This window comes from Hirundo rustica, chromosome Z (genome assembly GCF_015227805.2).
Source record: "Hirundo rustica isolate bHirRus1 chromosome Z, bHirRus1.pri.v3, whole genome shotgun sequence".
Lineage (NCBI taxonomy): Eukaryota > Metazoa > Chordata > Aves > Passeriformes > Hirundinidae > Hirundo > Hirundo rustica.
In genome coordinates, this window is record NC_053488.1 from 75868865 (window position 1) to 75891859 (window position 22995).

Here is a 22995-nt window from a genome sequence, read left to right on the forward strand (position 1 = left end):
AAAGGAAGAATTTATTGATCCTCTGTTATCAGGGAGTGGGACGATAGGATGGAGCCACAAGGAGAAATAAAAATATTGATCTGCAGGATGGAATGGGGGCAGATTGGGGGTTGAAACTAAGCAAAAGAACTTCTAAACTCAAAGGAATGTTTGAAAAACGCATGAGGATCCCTGAAAATGCAACATGCTGATGCATTTAAAGAAGTGTTTTCTGAATTAGTGTGTGTTTTTGGCTGAATACTAAGAAAATGAGCCTTGTTTTTCACACACCTCAGTAAAGCAACAGTATGTAGATAAAATTGTCCAATTTACTGGTGTGTTCCTTGGCCCATTGCCAGGAATACCCCAGCACTGGACGTCTTATCCCCTTAAATTTTAAAAATATTCTAAAGCATAAACAGTTGTTTTTCTTAACTTGGAGACCCTACTGAGACAAACACCTCAAATCTCATTAGCTCTGGGGTGAGAGGGTGGGAAGGGAAGCCCCAGGCAGAAGGTGCCTTACTCAAATAAGTTCCCCAACCAGTTTTTTTCTGCTGGTAAAAGTGGTCCATACATCACCCACAGAAAACAATTCACTCCTGTAAAAGACACACAGCTCCCACACAGCTCCACTTACCAGTGATTCCTGTTTTGGGAAGTCCCCTTGAGAGATTTTGTTGTAGGTCAGAGTGAGCAAAAGTGCTTCAACCATGGGCAGCTCTAGGCTGCCTCACTTCACAGGGGCTCTCCTTTGGGAAGCCCCTTTTGTGAGTTTTCCATGTGGCTTAAGGTAAGAAAAAATATTTGAAGCCATGCGGTTTTGCAGTTCTATGTTAATGTTTCATACCCCATTGGTTATTGCCCTTGTTCCTGGTTTTTACCCCTCCTGATTGTTTGTTTGTTTGTTTTTTAGGTCCTTCCCCTGATTGGTCCTCTTCCCAATTCCTTTCCCCATTGACCAACTTGTAAAACCTCACCCCTGGCTACCCTACTGTCATGGGTAGACAATGTTTGGTATTTAGTTAAGGAGGAATGGAGAGTGTTGCCCTCTCAGGACCTTGGAAATAGTTTTAGAAAGGACAAGGACCTATTGGAAGCCAGTTGAGGGTATTGGCATCTGTTTTGACCACTAAGAATGTTGAATGTGACTTTGGAAAGTACCCATATAACCCTGATTTTGTTCAGGTCAGCCCTTTTCCTCCTAGCCAGCTGAACAGGTAACATTGAGCTGGGCCTGCTGCTTCCTCCCCCAGCACCTGTTTTATGGGGGGAGCTGGCCTGAGGTCTAGCCAGGCTCCATCGGCTCCTGGCAGGGGAGGAGAGGATGCAGCTGGAGAAAGGCAAAGCACTTGTCATTCTATAATTAAAATTTTGTGTTGTTTATATGAGTGCAATTTTGTGCTTGAGTTGTGGACCTGGGTGTGACCCTCGAGTATTGTGTAATTCTGTCTTGGTTTTGAAAGACAGTTGTCTGCCAAGGCAAGGTAGAACCTCCCTTGGAATGGAGAATGTAAACCCCCTTCCCTCCAAATTATTATAATTTTGCAATTAGGGACTTTCAGGCAAAGATATGGGAATAGGACTAACAGTTCTTTACTAGCAATATTTTTTTAAAAAAAGAAAATACAAATGTGGTAGTGTGATCGCAACATGCAAAGCAACCACACGGAGACAAGAGATTTGCAGGGCAGAGATGATTTTCAGAGAGAGCCCAAGGCAGAACCAAGGCCGAGAGCTCCCTGCCTGTTTATTTCTTACTTTTTATACATTTGTGGGTCTGGTTGTGGATTGGCTTCTGGGGTTACCACCTCTCAGCTGAATGGCCAGACCAGCTGTCAGTTACAGTTGTTTTCAGGTTAGAAATATGTAAACAAAGGACAGGGAAGGAAAAACAAAGGGTTTGTTTATGTTAACATATGTTAGAAAAGTGAAAACTGCTCCTAATATTGTACAGAAGCTAAAGAGACTGACTCCATCTTATGAACAATCAGAAGGCTTTAAAAAACTCAGAAAAACCGGGGTGACATAGTAGTACAAAAAACAGAACAAACCAAAAACCAAACCAAACCAAACCAAACCAAACCAAACCAAAAAACACCATGAAGGAAGAAAAAAAATCCTGGAAAAAACCCTTATAGAGTCAGGGATACAACCTGGCACCCTGTTGGTCAAGGTGTTGGAAGCAGTCCAAGTAAGTCCTGGTGGAGTAATAGATGTGGTTCTGTGGAATAGAGACAGTCCTGTAGAAAGTCCAGTGGTGACAACATGGGTCCAGTATTCCTCCAGGAATCCAGTGGAAAAAACAAGATCCCTTGTGTCCTTCAGTGCCAGTTTTTATCTAGCTAGGAACAGTTGGCTCCTGCCCCCACTGCGTGGAGCATCTCACAATGGGATGATGGAATGTGTCATGTCATTGGTGGGCCCTAATGGCCCATTATCAGAAGATGTCCCCCTGGAGGATGGAGGGGAGGTGAAAGAGATAAGAAACACTGCCCCACCTGGTTTTAATGGCTGGGCCATTATCAGAAGGCACCCCCCCTGCCCATCCCTGGAAGGGCAAGAGAAGGATAAAACAATTCCCAAAGAACAGCTTTCAACAGATGAAATAGAATATACATTTTTAGGTTACATAATCCAAGATAGAGTCTAAAACCTGTTGTAAGAGGTGGTATTGCACCGCTGCTCGCAGAAGTGCCTGGTGCAGGAGTGTAGCTGGACAGAATTAAGAACCAGATATTTGGCATTAAGAGGAAAAAAACTGGAGGAAAGCAGAGGCTGAAATAATTAGCAGAAATAATTAAAGTAGCATGTGGAAGACAGTATTTGGTTCCCAGGATTTGGACTATATCTGAGGACAACTGGGAAAATACCTGTGATGCATGTAGAGTTAGATTTACGGGGAAGCTAAGCAAGAAGGAAAAACAAAAAATTGTGCAGGAGGTGTTGGGATAAACTGATAAAAATGGGACAGAAAGCAAGCAAGGAAAAAGCCCTCAGAAGCAGGGGAAGTTGGAAAGCATCAATTGATATTCCTTCCAACAGCCCCCTGGGAATAGAATCGGCACAGTGGAAACATAACCCTGACACAAAGAATAAAAATAAGATCAAAATGATACATTACTGCATGAAAAAATAGTCTAAATAGGAGGTAACATCAGATAATTTATTCTGGCCTATGCATGGTTCCTTTGAGAGGGGGATGTGCCAAGCCTTGAATATTTATGTGAATGCTAAAGAAGCAGTCGCCAGGAAGAGAAAGATTCTGCTGCTTGCTGCAGGTAGGAAGCCTCTCTAGGGGAAGGGAACAATTTTAGATTAAAAGAAACCAAACACTGGGACCCCTTAGATTGTCTCCCTCCTCCATATCCACCAAACACTGATGTACCCCCTCCATGCCCTGACTGACCTAGCCAGAATACCAGGGGAAGAGAAGTTCAGCAAGAAGAATTGAAAAATGAAGACCAAACAATATCATTATACCCTCTCCAGGAAGTCCCACTGGGAGGAGCACATGGGGGAGTTGGATTTGTAACTGTCCTCCAAAGTGAGCACATTTGAAAAATAATTAAAAGGTCTACTAGAAGATCCTGTTGGATTAGCAGAACAATTAAACCAGTTTTTGGGACCAATATTTATATTTGGGACAAAATGCAATCTAGACTAAACTTTCTGTTTTCGTAAGAAGAAAGACAAATGATTCAAGCAGCAGAGATGCAGATATGGAAGAGGGAACATGCAAATGGACCCCTGGGGAGGAGAAGATGCCATTACAGCACCCGATGTGGGACTACCATAACCCCAGGGGAAGGCAAAACATGGAAAAGTATAGAGCATTAATTATCAGGGGAGTCAGGGAGACTGTTCCCTGTTTGTTGGACAACAAAAGAAGGAGGAGACTCCAACTGAATGGCTAGAGAGGTTAAAAGGAAATATGAGACAATACTCAGGAATAGACACTGATATGGAAATTAGACAAACTCGGTTAAAAGTAACATTTGCCACTCATGCTTGGCCAGATATAAGAAAAAAAACCAGAAAGGTTGGAAGATTGGCAAGACAGAGGATTGAATGACCTGTTTAAAGAAGCCAAAAAGTATATGTACAGAGGGATGAGGAGGAAGCAAAGGCAAAAGTTAAAGTAATGGCAACTGCTATTGCCAAAGGAAACCACTGCGCAAAGACCCACTCCTGTAAGGAGGCGAGGCCCCAGTCAGGCCAGAACAGGGGGGACCGGGAGGAGGTTAAAGGGAACAGAACTCCCTGGGAAATATGCTCTAAAAAGGAAAAAAGGGGATTTAATTCCTGGGGCCCAATCTGTCATTACTGCAAGGAAATTGGACACTTTAAGGAAAAACTGCCCACAGGGACAAAAACGACCTGAAAGTTTTCAAGGAGGTTTGAGAGACAGATGAATGGAGAGTCAGGGTCTCTATCTCTTGGGGTCAAAATATCAGCAGGAGCCCTTAATAATTTTAAACTCCTTCCCCAGGAGGGAAGGATTTGAATTACTAGTGGATATGGGAGTGGAGAGGACCTGTGTTTGTAAAATTACAAAAGGATGTGAGAAAAGTCAAAATACAATTCAAATAATAGGGGCAAAAGGGGAAGGATTTAAACCACCAGTTATAAAATGTGATATTTGAAGGAACAAACAAAATAAGAATGGAGGATGTTCTGTTTGTATCGGGGGCAAGATGTAATTTGCTGGGGAGGGATTTACAAGTGCAGTTAAGCATTGGGGTGCTTCCAGAAAGGGATAAAATGGTAGCCAAACTTCTCTGGTTAAAAGAGGAGGATGAAAGGCAAATTGAAGAAGTAGTCTGAGACAAGCCTGGAAATAGGGGCAAGTTAAACATAACCTCTATTGTAATTAAAAAATAACTAACCAAGAGTGCCCAATTCATACATGGCAACATTTACTCTGGAGGGGAGAAAAGAGTTGCAGACAGCAATTCAAGAATTAAAGATGGAATTTTAGAACCGTGCATGCTTCCCCACAATACCCCCATATTATCAGTAAAAAAATGAGACATACAGGCTTGTCCAAGACCTGAGAGAAGTAAATAAAAGAACTATAGATCGATATCTAGTGGTACCCAATCTCTACACATTATTAAGTAAAATTCCTCCATCACATCAGTGGTTCAGTGCGATAGATCTCAAAGATGTCTTTTATCTTCTCTCAGAAGAAAGCAGAGATATACTTGATTTTGAATGGGAAGATCCCATTTAGATCCCAACACAGAGAGAAAGCAACAACTCAGATGGACAAAATTACTCCAAGAATTTACTGAATCTCCTAACTTATTTGGACAAGCTTTAGAAGTATTACAACTCTTCCCTACTGCACCAGAAGTAAAACTTATCCAATATATGGATGATTTACTCCTTTCAGGAGAGGATGAAGAGAAAGTCTGAGAATTCACTGTATCAATACTGAATTTCTTGGGAAATCAAGGGCTTTGAGTACTGAGAGAAAAGCTGCAGTTTGTGGAGACTGAAGTAAAATACTTAGAGCATGTAATAAGCCAAGGAAACCAGGGATTAAACCCTGAAAGTATTATAGGAATAACCTCAGTCCCTCAGTCAAAAACTAAAAAGGAAATCAGGAAACCCTTGGGCCTTTTAAGGTATTGTAGGATATGGAGAGAAGAGTATACTCAGGCTGTTAAGTTCCTATATGAAAAATTAACAAAAGAGGAAATTATGTGGGAAAAAGAAGATGAACAGAGATTTGAAAATTTAAACCAAAAGTTGGTCAGTGCCCCTGCACTAAGCGTCCCCACTTTAGATAAACCTTTTTATTTATTTAAAGATGTGGAAAACAAGGTAGCCCATAGAGTCCTAGCCCAGGAATTGGAGGGGGGAGAGCAAGAAACCAGTAGGTTACCTGTCAAAATTGTTAGACCCTGTTAGTAGGGGGTGGCCCAATTGTATCCAGGCAGTAGCTGCCACTGCCTTACTAGTAGAAGAAAGCAGAGAATTAACTTTTGGAGGAAAATTGAAAGTGCACACCCCACATGCAGTTAGAAATATTTTGAATCAAAAAGCTTGAGAAATGGTTCACTGACCCTTGAGTGTTGAAATATGAAGCAATTCTAATAGATAAAAATTATCTAGAGTTAGTTACAGATAAACACATCAATCCTGACCAATTTTTATAAGGAGAAACAGTAGGAGAATTAGTGCATGATTACTTAGAAATTATAAACTATCCGCCCAAAGTAAGAGAAGATTGAGAGACCAACCCCTTTAGGAGGGAGAGCAATTATACATTGACGGGTCCTCAAGGGTAATTCAGGGGAAGCAAATGTCAGGATATGCTATAGGGAATGAGGAATTAATAACCACAGAAAAGAAAAAGTTACCTTCCAGCTGGTCATCCCAAGTATGCGAGTTATATGCTTTAAAATGAGCCCTTGAAATATTAGCGCTAGAAAGACAGACTGTGTATACTGACTAAGCACGCCTTTGGAGTGGTGCATGCCTTTGGAGTGGTGCTTACCTTTGGGAAAAGTTGGAAGGGAAGAGGACTGCAAAATTCAAAGGGGAAAGGACTAGTCCATGAAAGGCTTATCTCAGAAGTATTAGAAGCATTACAATTACCAAAGGAAATCACCGTTGTACACATTCAGGGACACAAGAAAGGCACCACCTTAAAAATATGGAGAAACAGCTAGGCAGACTTGGAGACTAAAACTGCAGCTGAGTCCAGAGAAGAGAACATAATGATGGTTCCAACCCCCAAAGAAGAAATTCAGGATATGCCAGTACTCAGTGAAATAGAAGAAAGGAAATTCCTAGAAATAGGAGCAAAAAAGAACAAAAAAGGAAAGTGGGTGTTATCCGATGGAATACAGTTAATAAACCAACCACTGGCAAGAAAAATATTAGAAGGCATACATAATAAGACTCATTGGGGTACCCAGGTGCTGAGTGATCAGTTCTTGAGAAATTTGGGTTGCATGGGAATTTTTTGAATAGCTAAGCAACTAACTGAAACATGCACGATATGCCAAAAGGTAAACAGAAATGTCATGAGGGGAGCACGCTAAGGAGGGCGAGAATTAACCTTATGACCCTTTCAGAGTACCAAAGTAGATTTCACTGCATTCCCCCAAGTGCAGTGGTGGAAATTTTTGCTAGTAATAGTAGGTAATTTAACGCATTGAGTGGAAGAGCTGCCAGCGGTTAAAGCTACTGCCAATGTGGTAAGCAAAAACTAATTATTCTCTGGTATAGAATAGTGAATAACATCGACTCAGACTGAGGAACCCATTTCACTTCAAAAGTACTACAGCAGGTGGTCCAGGCTCTGGGTATGGAATGGAAATTACACACACCATGGCACCTACAAAGTTTGGAGTGGGTTGAAAGGATGAATCAAACTCTCAAGAGAACTTTAAACCATGAACTTTTGTTTTTCTCACTAATGTAGAGAAAAACTCTTTGGTCTTCATTTATACTTCATAGTGACTATTCCACTAGGAGAAAGTGAACAATGTTCACGTTCACCCTGTAAAAGGAAGTTCTGAATGCCCAAATGTCAACACTTGTTGCAATTTCCTTCAAATTAACATACTAGAACCTTATCTGGCATACTTCTTTTTCTCCCATTTTTTTTCTTGTTTTTCCCAATGTTTACTGCAGGTGTGAAACTAAGAAGGCAAGAAAATTTTCATTTCTCTCAGCCAGCCATCTGTGTTCAGCTGTCTGTTCAGTTATCTTGAAAAAAGAAAAAAAAAAAAAACCAAAAAACAATCTGAAGAGCAGAAAAGAGCCACATCTGGTGCACTTATTGTGAACAAAGAACCATATTTATTATCTGGGATCTCTGAGTGTTACATCCCTTGTAGACTATATATTTGCTCATTAAAATTCCATTCTTTATTGTGGTTTGTATATCTTAGAGACTCTATAATTGTCACAGGCAAAGTTAACTACAGGCAAAAGTTAATTTTACCTTTGTTTTATTTGCCTGCTAATGCCATGGTCAGTACTCTCAGATGAGTCCATTTCATGGACACACAACAGGAAATGGGCTGAACTACATCCTCCAAAGTACTTTGAATTTGGCCCAATTTCTCATTGAGCTGACACAAAACAAGCATTCACCTTTCCCAGGCACATCTAGTAGCAAATGAAGACCTTTTTTTCCTACCTTTTTTTTTTTTTTTTTTTTTTTTTTTTTTTTTTTTTTTTTTTTTGAGAACCTTTGGCTTTCCTGCCTTGCTCTGATTCTAGACTTGTGAACTGAAAAGATCCTGTCACTGATTCTGGAACAGATTTTGTCACCTGGTCAACAGGGGAAGAAAGAAGAGAAACAGCTTCAGGAGACAGGGAAATGAAGACATGAGGCTAGGTGTCCTTGTCCAGATTTCCATTATGGATTTATTACCTTTATTTTCCTTTATAATCTGATTGCCTGAAGAACCAATTAGTAAATTCTGTGTTCCTGATATTTCACTGTTACATTTGCCAACAGAAGTAGGAGTCCCAAAGAATCCACAATTGTGTAGATATAAATTATTCTGCAGGGATTTGTCTTCTTCTAAGGGTGTGGAATCTCCAGGAAGAGGAGATCAAATCATTACAGTCAGACTTACTGACACCATTCTAGAAATAGAAAATTCTATGTGAAATATCTTTTTCTTTCAGAATTTCATGAACACCTGTTTTGTGTCACTGTACCAACTGAAAAACCAAACCAAACCAAGACCAAACAACCAATAAAAAAAACCCCCACCAGTTCATACCAAAGACAGCACTTTGATTTAAAATATCTGACATAGCCTGGAACAGGACAACATTGTGTGAATGCTGCGTGGTAAAAGCAGACAGTTGATCTCCAAAGAAAATAATTAAATGGTTGCTTTTTCCTTTAAATAGAAACTGTCTGGATGCTTAAGGAGAATGTATCCCATCTGATCCACAACACAGGGATGTAAAGTTGTAAAGTCTGGCGGCACGTTCCACAAATTTGTGAATTACTTAGGCCACACTGTACTGCAATTATGCAGTGTTCTGATGTTTTCAAGTGAAAGTAAATATAGGTAAAAGCAGAAGTAAAACTCAACTGAATTGTGTATTATAAAACCCACCAAGCTTCATACTCTGGAAAGAAAACATAAATTTTGACTATGTTGAGTGTTTCATTCCATGAGAGCCCTTGTTGACATACGGTAAGATATGAAACAGGTCAATGGAACAAATTTTCATATTTGTTTTTTTCCTTTTGTGAAAGGGAAATGGACAGATCACATCATCCTGAAGGCTGGCACAGATAACCCAGACTAATCCTCACACCAGTCCTGTTGGCAACTCCTTCAGTAGTTTTGACAGGCAGATCTGGGCCAACCAGAAGCAGTATGAAGAAATCCAGCCAGGCAGAGACCCACAGGGCTACTCATCAGTCCTGGAAAAAGCATTCCAGAGCTTGACATCTGTGTTCTAATGCTTGCTAAGCACATCCCAGGAGTGTCCACACGGGCATTTGCTTTCACAGCAGCAAACAGAAGGAAAGCAGGAGATCTGTGTGAGCCAGTGTGAGAAGTGGGGAACACACTGCCATGGTCCTGAGAATCAGAAGGGTAAAAGCTGGAAAACTTGTGCATTGGGATACGGACAGTTTAATAGGGGAAGCAAAGATTGCACACAGAAGTAAAGCAAAATAAGGAATTAAGTATTTTCCTGCTTGCCGGTCCAGCCTGGCTGTGCTGGTGTTCAACACTTCCAGCAGAGCAGGGTCCATTGCACATCACAGTGACTTGAGAGGATAAATGTCATCGCTCCAAATGTCCCCTGCTTCCTTCTTCTTCCCCCATTTCACACGCTGAGTCTCATGCCATATAATCTGGAATATCCCCCTAGTCGGCTTGGGTTACATGTCCTGTCTGTGTCCCCAGTCCCCTCACCAGTGTGGCAGTAAGAAAAGCAGGAAAGGCCTTGGCTCTGTGCAAGCCCTGCTTAGCAATAGCAAAAACAGCTCTGTATTATCAGCCCTGAGTTCAGCATAGATCAAAAGCACAACCCCATAACAGCCCCTGGGAACAAAATTAACCCTACCCCAGCCAAAACCAGCACAGAGGTGCAGAGTACAATCGGTGGAGATGGCCCCCTTGTTGATCCCCACTGGATCATGTCAGTGCCTGGCAGCAGAGAAAGGGCAAGGAACAGCTGGCTGTGTCCATGCTGCACCAGTGCCTCGCAAGAACTGGTCTGCAGGGAAAAAAGAGCAGAACAGGAACAGCCAAACCCAAGCACAGCTCAGTGAACATTTATTAGTGAAATTCACAGATCACACCCCCAAAAGAGGGCTCTGCTGCTGCACTGCAGCACAAGCCCAGAGCACGAGCACAGGCACAGGGATGGTCCACGGGGGGACTCACTGCTGCCAGATGATTTTCAGGTTCGAAGGCAGCTCTGCGGCCACGAGTTCATCGATCTTGGTCCCGTCCTTCACAGGGGTGCGATAGAAACTCAGCACATCCCCAGCGCAGCGCATCCAGTGCAGTTGGGAGTTGGGGACAGCGTGTCCCAGCTCTGCTGCCAGCCGGGCCAGCAGGTGATACTTCAGCCTGTTCTCCTGCAGAGGAGCCTTCTGCCAGTCCTCTGGAAGAGAGGGCCCAAAGACCTCCCTGACGTGGGACTCGAGGCAGCTCTGCAGGTTCTCGGGAGGGAGGTAACCCCGGCTGCGTGGCTGGGGGCAGATCAGGCTGGGCTCGCTCCTCTCCTCCTTCTCAGGGACTGCTCCGTCTGCTTCCATTTCTCCTTCCTCCTTCAAGCTGGCACCACAACAGAAACAGTTTCAGCCTCTGAGCTACTCAGGACAGGGTGAGAGCATTTTTGTATTCGTGGTGTTTTAAACCAGACTCAATCCAGACAGTTCACACGTCCCACGGACTCATCAGGTCTGCTATCCAGAAGTGCACAGGCTTTCCCCAGGTGCTGCTCCCCACACGGGCTGCCTCTGCAGAGCAATCACCCACCCACCTTATTTCATTGGTCTGAGTCAAAACAGCATTTTAACGAGATTAGTTACTTGTTTTCTGTTACAGCTCCATTTTCTGATTTACTGTGAATAAAAAGCATAACAGAAAGTAACCGCTACTACAGAAGAAAAACAGTGCCCACATGTAGGAAAAAAAAAAAAAAATCACTAGTTTTAAGTAAAAAACTTTACATTCTCATATGCCACAATCTCGTCAGTGACCCATATGTGGTTTCATGTAAAATGCTGCAGGGAAACTGTTTTTCATTCCCGTGAAATCCCTCTTTTGCCACTCCTAACAAAAGCAGTATCACCTCTCAAGACCCCAACCCTGCACTACTGCACCCGCCCGCCAGCAGTGCACCTCAGTGAGCGCTGGTTGCCCAGAGAACCTGTGGAGTCTCCTTCCCTAAGGACATTCAAAATCCGCCTGGACGAATTCTGAGGGACTTGCTCTGGGCTAAGTACCTCCAGAGGGTTACAGCCTGCTGAAGGCCCAGCACGTGGAGAAGGCCAGAAGCCACCCACCACCCTGTGCCCTGCGGGTACCTGCGGCCGCCCCAGAACGCCCTGAGCCCTGCGGGGCCGAGCCCCGGCCTCCGCCGCGCCGCCGCCCGCACCACCGCCATGCTGAGGGCACCTTCCCGCGGCCACCAGGCGTGACGCATTTCTGCCGCGCCCCGCAAAGCCTCATGGGAAATGTAGTCTGTCCCTCAAGCCGGCCCCCCTGCCGGGAAACAGAATGCGTGAATATTTCCTTAGGAAAGTGTTCTTTGATGTTTGGTCTTTGTGTGATTTCAGGCCTTCCTGACAAGAAGGGAGATTTAATCAAGCAGGCAACAAGCTGTAAGTGATGTCCAGGTGTTGGAAGGCTCCCAGAACCACAGAATATGCTGAATTGTAAGGGACTGTCTTGGTTTGGGACAAATTTGGGAGAAAACTCCTGTAGAGGATCTCTCTAAGGAAGCAAGCCCAAGTGGCCTCTCTCTCTAACTGGTCCGGTAAAAAAAAAAAAAAACAACCTCTTTGGAGAAAAGTGGAAAAAACTATTTTACTAAACAAATGAAGTGCATACAAGTATAAAGAATGAATAATATGAAACAATAAAACCTCTCTTTCTGAAGTGAGATGGCAAATTGAGAAAGTCCTTGCTGTGGGTGTAGTTCGGCTCTCTTTCTCTCAGTTTCTCCTCAGTCCCAGTCTCTCTGGCGCTGCTGGAAAATGCTGAGGTCCAGGCCCCGGTGGGCCGCAGGTGCAGCTCCCAGTGCTTTCTTGGGTTTTCAGTCTAGAGCAGGTTTAAACAGTTCCAAGAAAAAGGAAAAAAACAGTCCAGGGAACTTCTCTGCCTTAGCTAGCTGAAACTAACTAAAAGCAAAAAAAAAAAATCTCTGTCCTGCAGTCTCTCTAAGCCTCCACTGAGCACCCCGTCCGCAGAAGAATGTGGAGGAGTCGGGCAGTTTTCTCAAAACAAACTCCACGCTTCTCCTTGCTCTTAGAACCAGTCTTAAAGGCACAGGACTCAATATACAGCACAAACAGAGCAGACAATTGGGGATACAAGCATCATAAAGTTACTCTGGGACATTCTACTCCTTATCTCCATATTGTTAATTTACTAAAACTAATATATACTCTAGCTTTACACACACATACATCTATATAAAAACAATATGCAATATACAGCTACATACAGTGGCAGTACTATTCAGCACACAGCGATAATTACACACGGTTCTTACCTAACAATTAAATCTCCCTGGGGTACACATCGTGTGGTTCTATCTTTCTGCATTACCTACTATGTGCAGCCTGGTCCTTGAGCAAAGACAATCCTACGGATGGGATCTTTTGTACTTGAAGCAGAATTGATCTAAACTGTCTTCCTTAACAAACTTGTTACATGTACTACTGGGATTTTCTGTCCAGTTACTGTATGTGGGGACTCAGATTGGGCAGGGCCTGCTCTGTTGGTGGAACCTTGGGTGTTAACTAACCAGGTGGCCTTTGCTAGATGCTGCTCCTAGTTTTTGAATGATCCCTCACCTCGTGCTTTTAGGGTGGTTTTTAGCAGTCTATTGTATTTTTCTGCTTTCTCTGAAGCTGATGCATGATAGGGGATATGGTACACTCACTCAATGCTATGTTCCCTAGCTCAGTTGTTGATGAGGCTGTTCTTGAAATGAGTTTTATTGTCTGACTCAATCTTCTCAGGGGTACTATGCTTCTAAAGAACTTGTTTTTTAAGGCTTAGAATGGTGTTATGGGCCATAGCGTGAGGCACAGGGTAGGTCTTCAGCCATCCTGTGGTGGCTTTTACTATTGTGAGCACGTAGCACTTGCCTTGGCGGGTTTGGGGAAGGGTGATGTAGTCAATTTGCTAGGCTTCTCTGTAGTTATACTTGGACTATTGCCCGCCATACCATAGCGGCTTTACTCGCTTGGCCTTCTTGATGGCAGCACACGTCTCACAGTCATGGATAACCTGAGAAATACTGTCCATGGTTAGATTCACTCCTCGGTCTCGTGCCCACTTGTAGGTGGCATCTCTGCCCTGATGGCCTGAGGCATCATGGGCTCATCGAGCTAGAAACAACTCTCCTTTGTGTTGCTAATCTAAGTCTATCTTTGACACCTCTATCTTTGCAGCTTGATCTACCTGCTCGTTGTTTCGGTGCTCCTCATTAGCCCGACTCTTGGGGACATGGGCATCTACATGACGGACTTTGACAGGTAGCTTCTCTACCCGAGTGGCAATGTCCTTCTACTCATCTGCAGCCTAGATTGGTTTTCCCTTACGCTGCCAGTTGGCTTTTTTCTACTTCTGTAGCTATCTCCACAGAGCATTGGCTACTACCCACGAATCAGTGTAGAGGTAGAGCTTTGGCTACTTCTCTCTTTTAGCAATGTCTAGGGCCAGTTAAACAGCTTTGAGCTCAGCGAGTTGGCTTGACCTACCTTCTCCTTCAATGGCTTGTGCAACCTGTCATGTCGGGCTCCATACAGCTACTTTCTACTTCTGGTTCATCTCTACGACGCGGCAGGAACTGTCAGTGAAAAGAGCATAGCGTGTTTCTTCTTCTGGCGGTTGGTTGTATGGTGGAGCTTCTTCAGCACGTGTCACTTGTTCCTGCTCTTCTTCATCTACGAGACTAAAGTTTTCACCTTCCGGCTAGTTTGTAATTATCTCCAAAATCCCAGGGCGATTTGGGTTTTCAATGCGGGCGCGCTGAGTGATGAGGGCAATCCATTTGCTCCACGTGGCATCGGTGGCATGGTGGGTGGAGGGAACTTCTGCTTTGAACATCCATCCCAGCACTGGTAGTCAAGGTGCCAGCAGGAGTTGTGTTTCAGTGCCTACTACTTCTGAGGCGGCTTGAACTCCTTTGTAGGGGGCTAAGAGTTCCTTTTCTGTTGGAGTGTAGTTGGCTTCGGATCTTCTGTAGCTTCAGCTCTAGAATCTCAGTGGTCGGCCCCGAGTCTCCCCAGGCACTTTCTGCCAAAGGCTCCAGGACAGGCCATTGTTCCCGGCTGCTGAGTAGAGCACATTCTTTACATCTGGTCCCGTCTTGACTGGGTCAAGGGCTACTGCATGAGCGATCTCCTGCTGGATCTGGGCAAAGGCTTGTTGCTGTTCAGGGCCCCAGTGGAAATCGTTCTTTTTGCGGGTGACCAGGTAGAGAGGGCTTACAATCTGGCTGTACTCAGGAATGTGCATCCTTCAGAAACTTATGGCACCTAGGAAAGCTTGTGTTTCCTTTTTGTTGGTTGGTGTACACATTGCTGTGATCTTGTTGATGACTTCAGTGGGAATTTGATGCTTTCCATCGTGCTACTTTACTCCTAGAAACTGGATCTCTCGAGCAGGTCCCTTAACTGTGCTCTTCTCGATAGCAAAGCCAGCCTTCAGGAGAATCTGGATTATCTTCTCTCTTTTCTCAAACACTTCCATTGCTGTGTTTTCCTACACAATGATGTCATCAATGTACTGTAGATGTTCCGGAGTCTCACCTTCTTCCAGTGCAGCCTGGATCAGTCCATGGCAGATGGTGGGGCTGTGTTTCTACCCCTGGGTCAGTCGGTTCTAGGCGTACTGCATGCCCCTCCAGGTGAAAGCAAACTGAGGCCTGCATTCTGCAGCCAGAGGAATGGAGAAAAAGGCATTAGCAATGTCAATTGTGGCATACCATTTTGCTGCCTTGGACTCCAGCTCGTACTGGAGTTCCAGCATGTCCGGCACAGCAGCGCTCAATGGTGGAGTCACTTCATTCAAGGCACGGTAGTCCACGGTCAATCTCCATTCTCCGTCAGAGTTGCGCACAGGCCAGATGGGGCTGTTGAAGGGTGAGTGGGTTTTGCTGACCACCCCTTGGCTCTCCAGCTCACCGATCACCTTGTGGATGGGGATCACAGCATCTCGAGTTGTTCTGTACTGTCGGCGATGCACTGTTGAAGTGGCAATTGGCACTTGTTGCTCTTCCACCCTCAGAAGACCTACAGCAGATGGGTTCTCTGAGAGTCCAGGCAAGGTATTCAACTGCTTAACACCCCCTGTTTCTACAGCTGCTATCTTGAATGCTCACCTAAATCCCTTTGGGTCTTTGAAATACCCATTTTGGAGGAAGTCTATGCCCAAAATGCATGGAGCTTCTGGGCCAGTCACAATAGGGTGTCTCTTCCACTCATTTCCAGTCAGGCTCACATCAGCTTCTACTAAAGTAAAATCTTGTGAACTCCCTGTCACCCCAGCAATGGAAATAGATTCTTCTCCCACATGTTTTGATGGGAGTAATGTGCACTGTGCACCAGTGTTAACTAAGGCCTCATATTTTTGTGGTTCTGATGTGCCAGGCCAATGAATCCACACAGTCCAAAAAACACGGTTTTCCCTAGCCTCTACCTGGCTAGAAGCAGGGCCCCTCTAAGCCTGGTTATCCTTATTTCCCTGGGTAACCGGAGCTGCTTCCTTCTTGCTAGAATTTCCTCTCATAGTCTTGCCATCTAACAATTCATGCAGCCGTTGCGTTATAGCATCAGTAGATTTTCCATCCCATCTTTTCGTGTTTTCTCCACAGTCATGCACGAAGAACTACAGCTTAGCCTGTGGGATGTTTTTCCTTCTTTAATTAGGGAACGTTTGCATGTGGTGCCAGGGCCTCTAACTTGTACTGCAGAGATTTGGAGAATGTCTTCCTTGAGTTCTTTGTGATTTTCCTCTATCTTGTCTGCTAATCCCCCCACCTGTGTTTCTAGAGCTGCAATTCTTGCATGTGTTGGACCATGCATGGCATCTGCATATGTTTGGAGCTTCTTCGCTATATCAAGCACGGTCTCCTCTGTCTCATCTCGCTTCATTATTGCTAAAGCAGAGGAGTATTCTTGTGGCCCAAGTCATACAAGTTTTCGCCACATCACAGGTGTACATGGTACCGAGTCGGGGTTCCTAGTGTTTATGTTATCTGAGAAGACAATCTCTGCCACTACTATTTCCCTCAAGCACTGTATTTCTTGTTTAATGGTTTTCTACTGGGTTTGCTGCATATAGAAATCATCAGCACACAGATATCTTTGTGCCACACTTCCCAGGACCCGTTCCCAGAGACTGCAAGGACTAGCCTGTCTCATAATTTTTTGGTCAATAACTGGATCATGTGACAGGGATCCAAGATGTCTTGCTTCAGTGCTATCTAGCATTGTAGCCTCGCCTGCAGCATCTCAGAGACAGACTAACTAACTAATTATAGATTCATCAGGTTGTCGAGTATAATCCTTTCTTGGGCTATGAAGGTCTTTCAGGGAAAAGGACTCAATAGTATCTCTTGCTCTTGCAGCAGTTTGTCGGGCTCCTGATCTTGTAGCAGTTGGTCGGGCTCTTGATCTGGTAGCAGTTGATTTGGCTTCCAATTTTGAATCAGTTGGTTCGGCTTCTGACTGTGTATCATCAGTTGCTTCAGCTTCTGATTGTGTGTCAGGGGGTTTGACTCCTGACTGGGTGTCAGGAGGCATTGAGGATCCTTCACTTGATCATCGTCTACTGGTCGATCAGTTTTGTCCGTGTGCTTCTTTCTCTTCTTTACTGCAGCCACTGCTGGTGTCTTAGCCTCACTGTCTGGTTTAGCTGCAGCCTGAATAGCTGTGGGGTTGGCTGCAGCCTGAGTGACTGATTTATCTCCCTGCTCCCCTGCCTCTATCTGCTGCCCTACAGTGTTTAGCAGTGTGTGACTCATTCTAGAAAAGCTATAAACCATATAGAGGAAAGTCACCAGGTGAAATACCAGGAAGGTGGTGTCTTTAACATTCAGGAGACCCTGAACATTCTACAAAAGTGATGTAACAGACTCAAAAGAGAAGAAGGAAAGAAGAGGCTGAAGAGCTTCATTCCCTACTCCTCTTCTAACAAACTGGGTGCAATTGTTGATAAATCCCCAAAACATGCTGCTGGAACTAGGACGCAGGGTAGGATGAAAAAACTATAAACTGAACATACCCAGAACAAACTCCAGTATCTTTATAAGCTTCTTGTAAACCATAATCACCGAACCCAGCAAAATAGCTATTCTAATTTGTGTATCCCTAGAGTAAAAGCTGTATGTTAGGGATAATATTGGAGCTATTTCTGGGTAAGAAAACAAACCTAGGGACTAGAAAGATATTAAGACCTCAAAAAAGCCTAGGGAACAGAAATGCAGAAAAGACTCCGTTCTAAGAGACATTAGGAATTCAAGAAGCAACATGGCCACTGACTGTTTAATCCCCACCCAAAGGACAACTAAAAAATGCAGTTAATAATAATCAATACAAGTTTTTTCCACTCTCTCGAGCCCCACATTGGGCACCAGTTAGAAGTATGTCCTGGTTTGGGACAAATTTGGGAGAAAACTCCTGTAGAGGATCCCTCTAAGGAAACAAGCCCAAGTGGCCCCTCCCTCCAACCGGTCCTGTAAAAAAACAAAAACTCTTTGGAGAAAAGTGGAAAAAACTATTTTACTAAACAAATGAAGTGCATACAAGTATAAAGAATGAATAATATGAAACAATAAAACCTCTCCTTCTGAAGTGAGATGGCAAATTGAGAAAGTCCTTGCTGTGGGTGTAGCTCAGCTCTCTCTCTCAGCGTCTCCTCAGTCCCAGTCTCTCTGGTGCTGCTGGAAAATGCCGAGGTCCAGGCCCCGGTGGGCCGCAGGTGCAGCCCCCAGTGCTCCCCTGGGCTTTCAGTCCAGAGCAGGTTTAAACAGTTCCAAGAAAAAGGAAAAAAAACAGTCCAGGGAACTTCTCTGCCTTAGCTAGCTGAAACTAACTAAAAGCAAAAAAAAAAAAAAAGATCTCTGTCCTGCAGTCTCTCCAAGCCTCTGCTGAACACCCCGTCTGCAGAAGAATGTGGAGGAGTCAGGCAGTTTTCTCAAAACAAACTCCGCGCTTCTCCTTGCTCTTAGAACCAGTCTTAAAGGCACAGGACTCAATATACAGCAGAAACAGAACTGATGATTGGGCATACAAGCATCATAAAGTTACCCTAGGACAGGGACCCATCAGGACCATCGGGCCCCACTCCTGGCCCTGCACAGCACCATTCTCAAAACTCACGCCATGTTCCCGAGAGTATCGTCCAAATGCTTCTTGAGCTCTGACAGGCTGGTGCCATTTCAGTGACTTTCTAAGTGTTACACTGCTTTCTGTCACTGGAAAATCTAGCATGGAAACATATTTTCCTGCTGGTATATGGAAAAGCAAAATGTGATGCTACAGTATCAGGTTTAATGAAAGAGCAAGTTCTGATATCCTGTAACACAGTGCACATGTAAAAATAATGGTTGTTAGACCAAACAGGCACACAGTGAAGTGCACAACTGCAAGCCAAATTTTCTCCCCAAAATCCCACTGGGATACCCAGCCATATTGCAATGACATGCAAACTTCTCTGTTGTGATGCTCGAAAGATATGATATCTATAGAGCAGGCATTTGTTTATTGCAGTGCTGGTGATGGGGAGATATCTCCACCTGACTCACTTGCCCTTGTCAAGTGCTGTGGTGTATTTATACACTAAGTCTTGTTTAGTGTTACTATGTCACAATAACTTCATTGTGCAAGGGCCTGAACTAATTTACCGAGTATATAAATAGTATATAAATAATTTAATAGTATATAAATAGTTCTTTTGCACTGTGCTTGTGCCTGGCTAATTCAGGGGTTGTTGGGGGTCTTTGATGAAGGCTTCCAAAGCTGTCTTTGCATCTGAACTTTTCAACTTAGTCTTTGGAGCGTGCGCAATTGTGGGGTTCCTTGCTCTGTCTTCTGGTCCTAACCAGTCTAAATTCTTTTCTTTGTGGCTAATTGGTTTTGCACTTGACAATTTTTCATTAGTACTATACCTATCTATCTCTAAAGCTATCCACCTGGTGAGTTTCTTTTTCTTCTTCTTCTCTCTCTCACTCTCTCTCTTCCCCCCCCCCCCCCCCCCCCCCGGCATTACGCAACTAGTTAACTATATACTAGCCATTACATTGTATAAAAAGTTATTTATATCAGGTTATATAGGTATCAGGTGATATATATATATATATATATAAAGTCATGATTTAGATTTTATTGATATCAGGTTACATAGATGTATCAGGTTATATTAATCTTATAAGTCAAGGTTATAACTATACAGGCACCTTGTAACTTTGATCTAAGTTATATAGGCATCAGTTGCTTAACAAAATTTTTCAGGGAAAAATACTCATGCTGTATAAATGGTGTATCAACACTGCAGTTTATATGAATCCACACTACAATAATTCACCGTGTCCAGGCCTATAGATTTGATTATTTGCTTTATTTTATTTCTCTCTATGCTAGAGGGAAGTATAACATGAGGACTGTTGGACAAACATCCGGGAACATCACCCTCTACAACCTTGGTCATTGGCATGTTTCTACCACAGAGACCCAGTGTTTGCCTGAAGAATGATGTAGTTTCTTCATTTGTTTGACTCCTGCATTGACCCTTTGGCCTTTACAGGGACAGGTGAGACACCCTATTTCTCCTCTCTCCACAACACTGTCTTCCTTAGGGCACTTTCTCCTTGAGCCTCTCCAGTGCAGCTGCATACCAAGGTCAGTGCTTGTAGGAAACCTTAGGAACCTGCCAGCCTGACAGTCAGCAGACAAACCTCTGAAGATGCTGACAATGCAGTCCAGTCAAAGACCCTGTGCTTGTGTTCCTCTGTTTTCTTTCATGTTGCCCTTCCTGATCCATTCTTTTTTTGCTGAAGGAAGCTGTGGCACATAACATGGACATCAAGCCTTCCCTGCTTTACCATGTTTGCTTTACATTCCATTTCTCCCATCCTCGCAGAAAGACAAACACCATGGTGTATTAAAGTTTCTCACTGTAACAGAGGCATCTAATAGAGATTACAAATACTTTGATATAAATACCTTCTCAAAGGTACCCTCTTGAGACAAAGAAGGTGCCATAATAGTGGTCTTATTTTCAGAGTCAGAGTTTGAGTCCTGGTTTGACTAGAAGCTCATACAGGAAGGAAGTCTTGGAAGTGTTTTATTCCCAGTCTCATCTGCAATATGGTCTCATAGGCTATTAGAGAAAATATATAAGAGTCTTCTTGGAAAAAAACAAAAAAACCCAAAAAAAAAAAACAAAAAAAAAAAAAAAAAAAAAAACACAAAAAACCCACAATGTCAGATATTTAGATACACTTTAAATAATGCCCTGCAACCCACCTTACATTTTCAACTCTTTCAGAAGTATATAAATGTATTTCCCAATGGATAATTGCTGGTGTGTGCTTTTCCAGGCCTTCTAACCCTTTGATCCAGCACTCCAAGCATAGGATTACAGGTCCTCACAGAGATTTTGGGGAGATAAAAAGGTGAATGGACAAGATGCCTATTTTTTCATTTAATTTGGAATGAGAGCCTTTTCAGATCAGAAAATGGAATGAAGAATTGTAGTACATGATGTCACTGTAAGATGTTAGTGTGAAGACCCATCACATGACCATACTGTGCATAAATTGCAGGGATATTAAAATGGAAGAGTACATACTTCCATCACACATAATCATACTTTGGGGTACTTGTACCTATAAAAAATAGGTTATAGTGGTTTTATGTGTCCTTAAACAATCAAAGAAATAAACTTGCGTCATGAAGGGAATGCAGTGCACTCATTACATTTGACCAAACAACCTAACTAACATTTTGGTTTTTAAAAAGCAAGAAGGTAGGTAAACACTTGGCTTCTATAAAGGGAGGCATTTCACTGTTTATTACCTGTTAATCTGAGCAGTACATGGTCCCCCCCAAAAAGCACAATTAGGTGCTACATGTCAATATTTGCATTAAGTTTACAAAATACAAACCACAACAGATGTCTGAACTGGACCAGCTTGCTGAAAGGACCATATACAAACCACATTTGTAGATGTAGTTTCTGCCCAGGAACACTGGACATCAGGGCAGAAATTCTAAGAGAAAGCGGGCACAGCTGCCCAGAGGCAGAACAATAAAATGTTCTTCATCAACATTTAAAAATCAGTGTTGTTTCTATCTTCCTAGCCACCATCATGGTGGCTTGCCATGAAGAACAAAGTCAGGGGAAGGGACACTGATGTTGCTGACCCTGCATATCAGCCATGCATATAGGTGCATGGCTGATAAACTGGCTGATGGGGTGGATTCTGCCAAAGCTGTCAGGAGAGATAATCAATGGAAATGAAGTTACTCCAGAACAGAGACATGCAGTGAAGAAGCACAGACCACAGAACTCCTAATTTTCCATGCATTTTTGGCAGGTGTGTGTTTTACTGAAGATCATTCAGAGTCACGTGTTTGGCCCTGCCTTCTGCCCAATTTGGATATGATGTCTGTAAAGCTGGTGTGGAAATACACAAAATGAGACTCTGACTTCGGGAGAGAATCTACCAATGCCTTTGCAACTACAACTGTCTCTCACACAAAATGACCTTTTTAATTTATGAAATATGTACCCTCTCTATACAAAAGTAAGCCAAAGTTAAATTTCAGCATTCAGAGCTTGATTTTACCTCAGGTTCCTGTTAACATGCCTCAGGTTTGATTGGAGAAGGGCCTGAGAAACCTGGTCTAATAAGACCTGCTTTGAGTGGGGTTGGATCAAAATTATAACATCTGCGCTAAAGCATGAACATGGGAGTATCTTTCTTTGTCAAATATGGTAAGGAAAGAAGGATCTGCCAATCAGGGAAACAGTGGGATGTAGAGGAATTTTTAAAAGAGCAAGGCCACAATCTTTTGTTAGGAGGTTTGAACAATCCCTGCTATCAGGGAACAGTATGAGGCCTTGTACTGTTCCTATGCTACTTCTGCGCTGATTGAAGTAGCAAGAAAGTAGCAAATGTAACAACTTATAGGTCCTTCTCACGGATGCTTTCTCACAGATGCTAGAAGGCATGTAGCAACTTGCTGTCCCTTCTCATGGATGCTGAAGACAGAAATACTGATCGGAAGGCAGAACAGAACTGACCATGCAGCCAAAAGACGTGGACCAATAGACAGTCATTTAGTGTCTCAACAAGAGTTTTTAACCAATCAGCTATTGTTTAGCAGTGCCTGCTTTAGCCTTTAACCACATAAATATAATCTTTTTAGAAGAATAAAGGGAGATCAAACCTAATCACATTGATGTCTGTTTGATACTCAGCTCCTTTCTTGCGACAAAATGGCGACCCCAACATGATGGAATATTGGCAGTGAAGCTTCAAATTCTGGATGACAGAGACAGGGGCTGCGAGAAAGGAGACACAGAGATGGCCTCACAGAGGAAAAGTGGGAGCTAGATTCTCAGAGCACGCCTCAGACTTCTGCATGGTAAGAGCTGCGAACATGAAACTCGAGGCTGCAGTTCTACTGCTGGAAAATATTCTCTCTAAGAGAAGGAAAGCAGCAGAAGCTAAGAACCTTCATGCTTTAATGAAGTGGGCATGGAAGCAAGGGCAGTTACAAGAAATCCCTTTGCTGTTTAGCCCTGCAGCATGGCA

The 22995-nt window shown here is 43.4% G+C and overlaps 1 protein-coding gene across 1 annotated transcript; it reads right to left on the reverse strand.

The window, feature by feature from the left end:
• Nucleotides 1-10242: 10242 nt before the first annotated feature.
• MRPL50 (mitochondrial ribosomal protein L50) lies at nucleotides 10243-11635 on the reverse strand. The gene is made up of 2 exons (XM_040090140.2): nucleotides 11522-11635; nucleotides 10243-10766 (listed from the first exon to the last, which is right to left on the reverse strand). The coding sequence occupies exons 1-2, from the start codon at nucleotides 11599-11601 to the stop codon at nucleotides 10367-10369; spliced, it is 480 nt and encodes a 159-aa protein (XP_039946074.1). The 5' UTR covers nucleotides 11602-11635; the 3' UTR covers nucleotides 10243-10366.
• Nucleotides 11636-22995: the final 11360 nt, after the last annotated feature.

What these genes read in the sequence shown, in the direction of transcription:
- MRPL50 (XM_040090140.2), bottom strand. Translation starts at nt 11,601, where the DNA reads ATGGCGGTGGTGCGGGCGGCGGCGCGGCGGAGGCCGGGGCTCGGCCCC. An exon ending in GCGTTCTGGGGCGGCCGCAG is followed by an intron (nt 10,767 to 11,521) that starts GTACCCGCAGGG and finishes TTGTGGTGCCAG; the next exon opens with CTTGAAGGAGGAAGGAGAAA.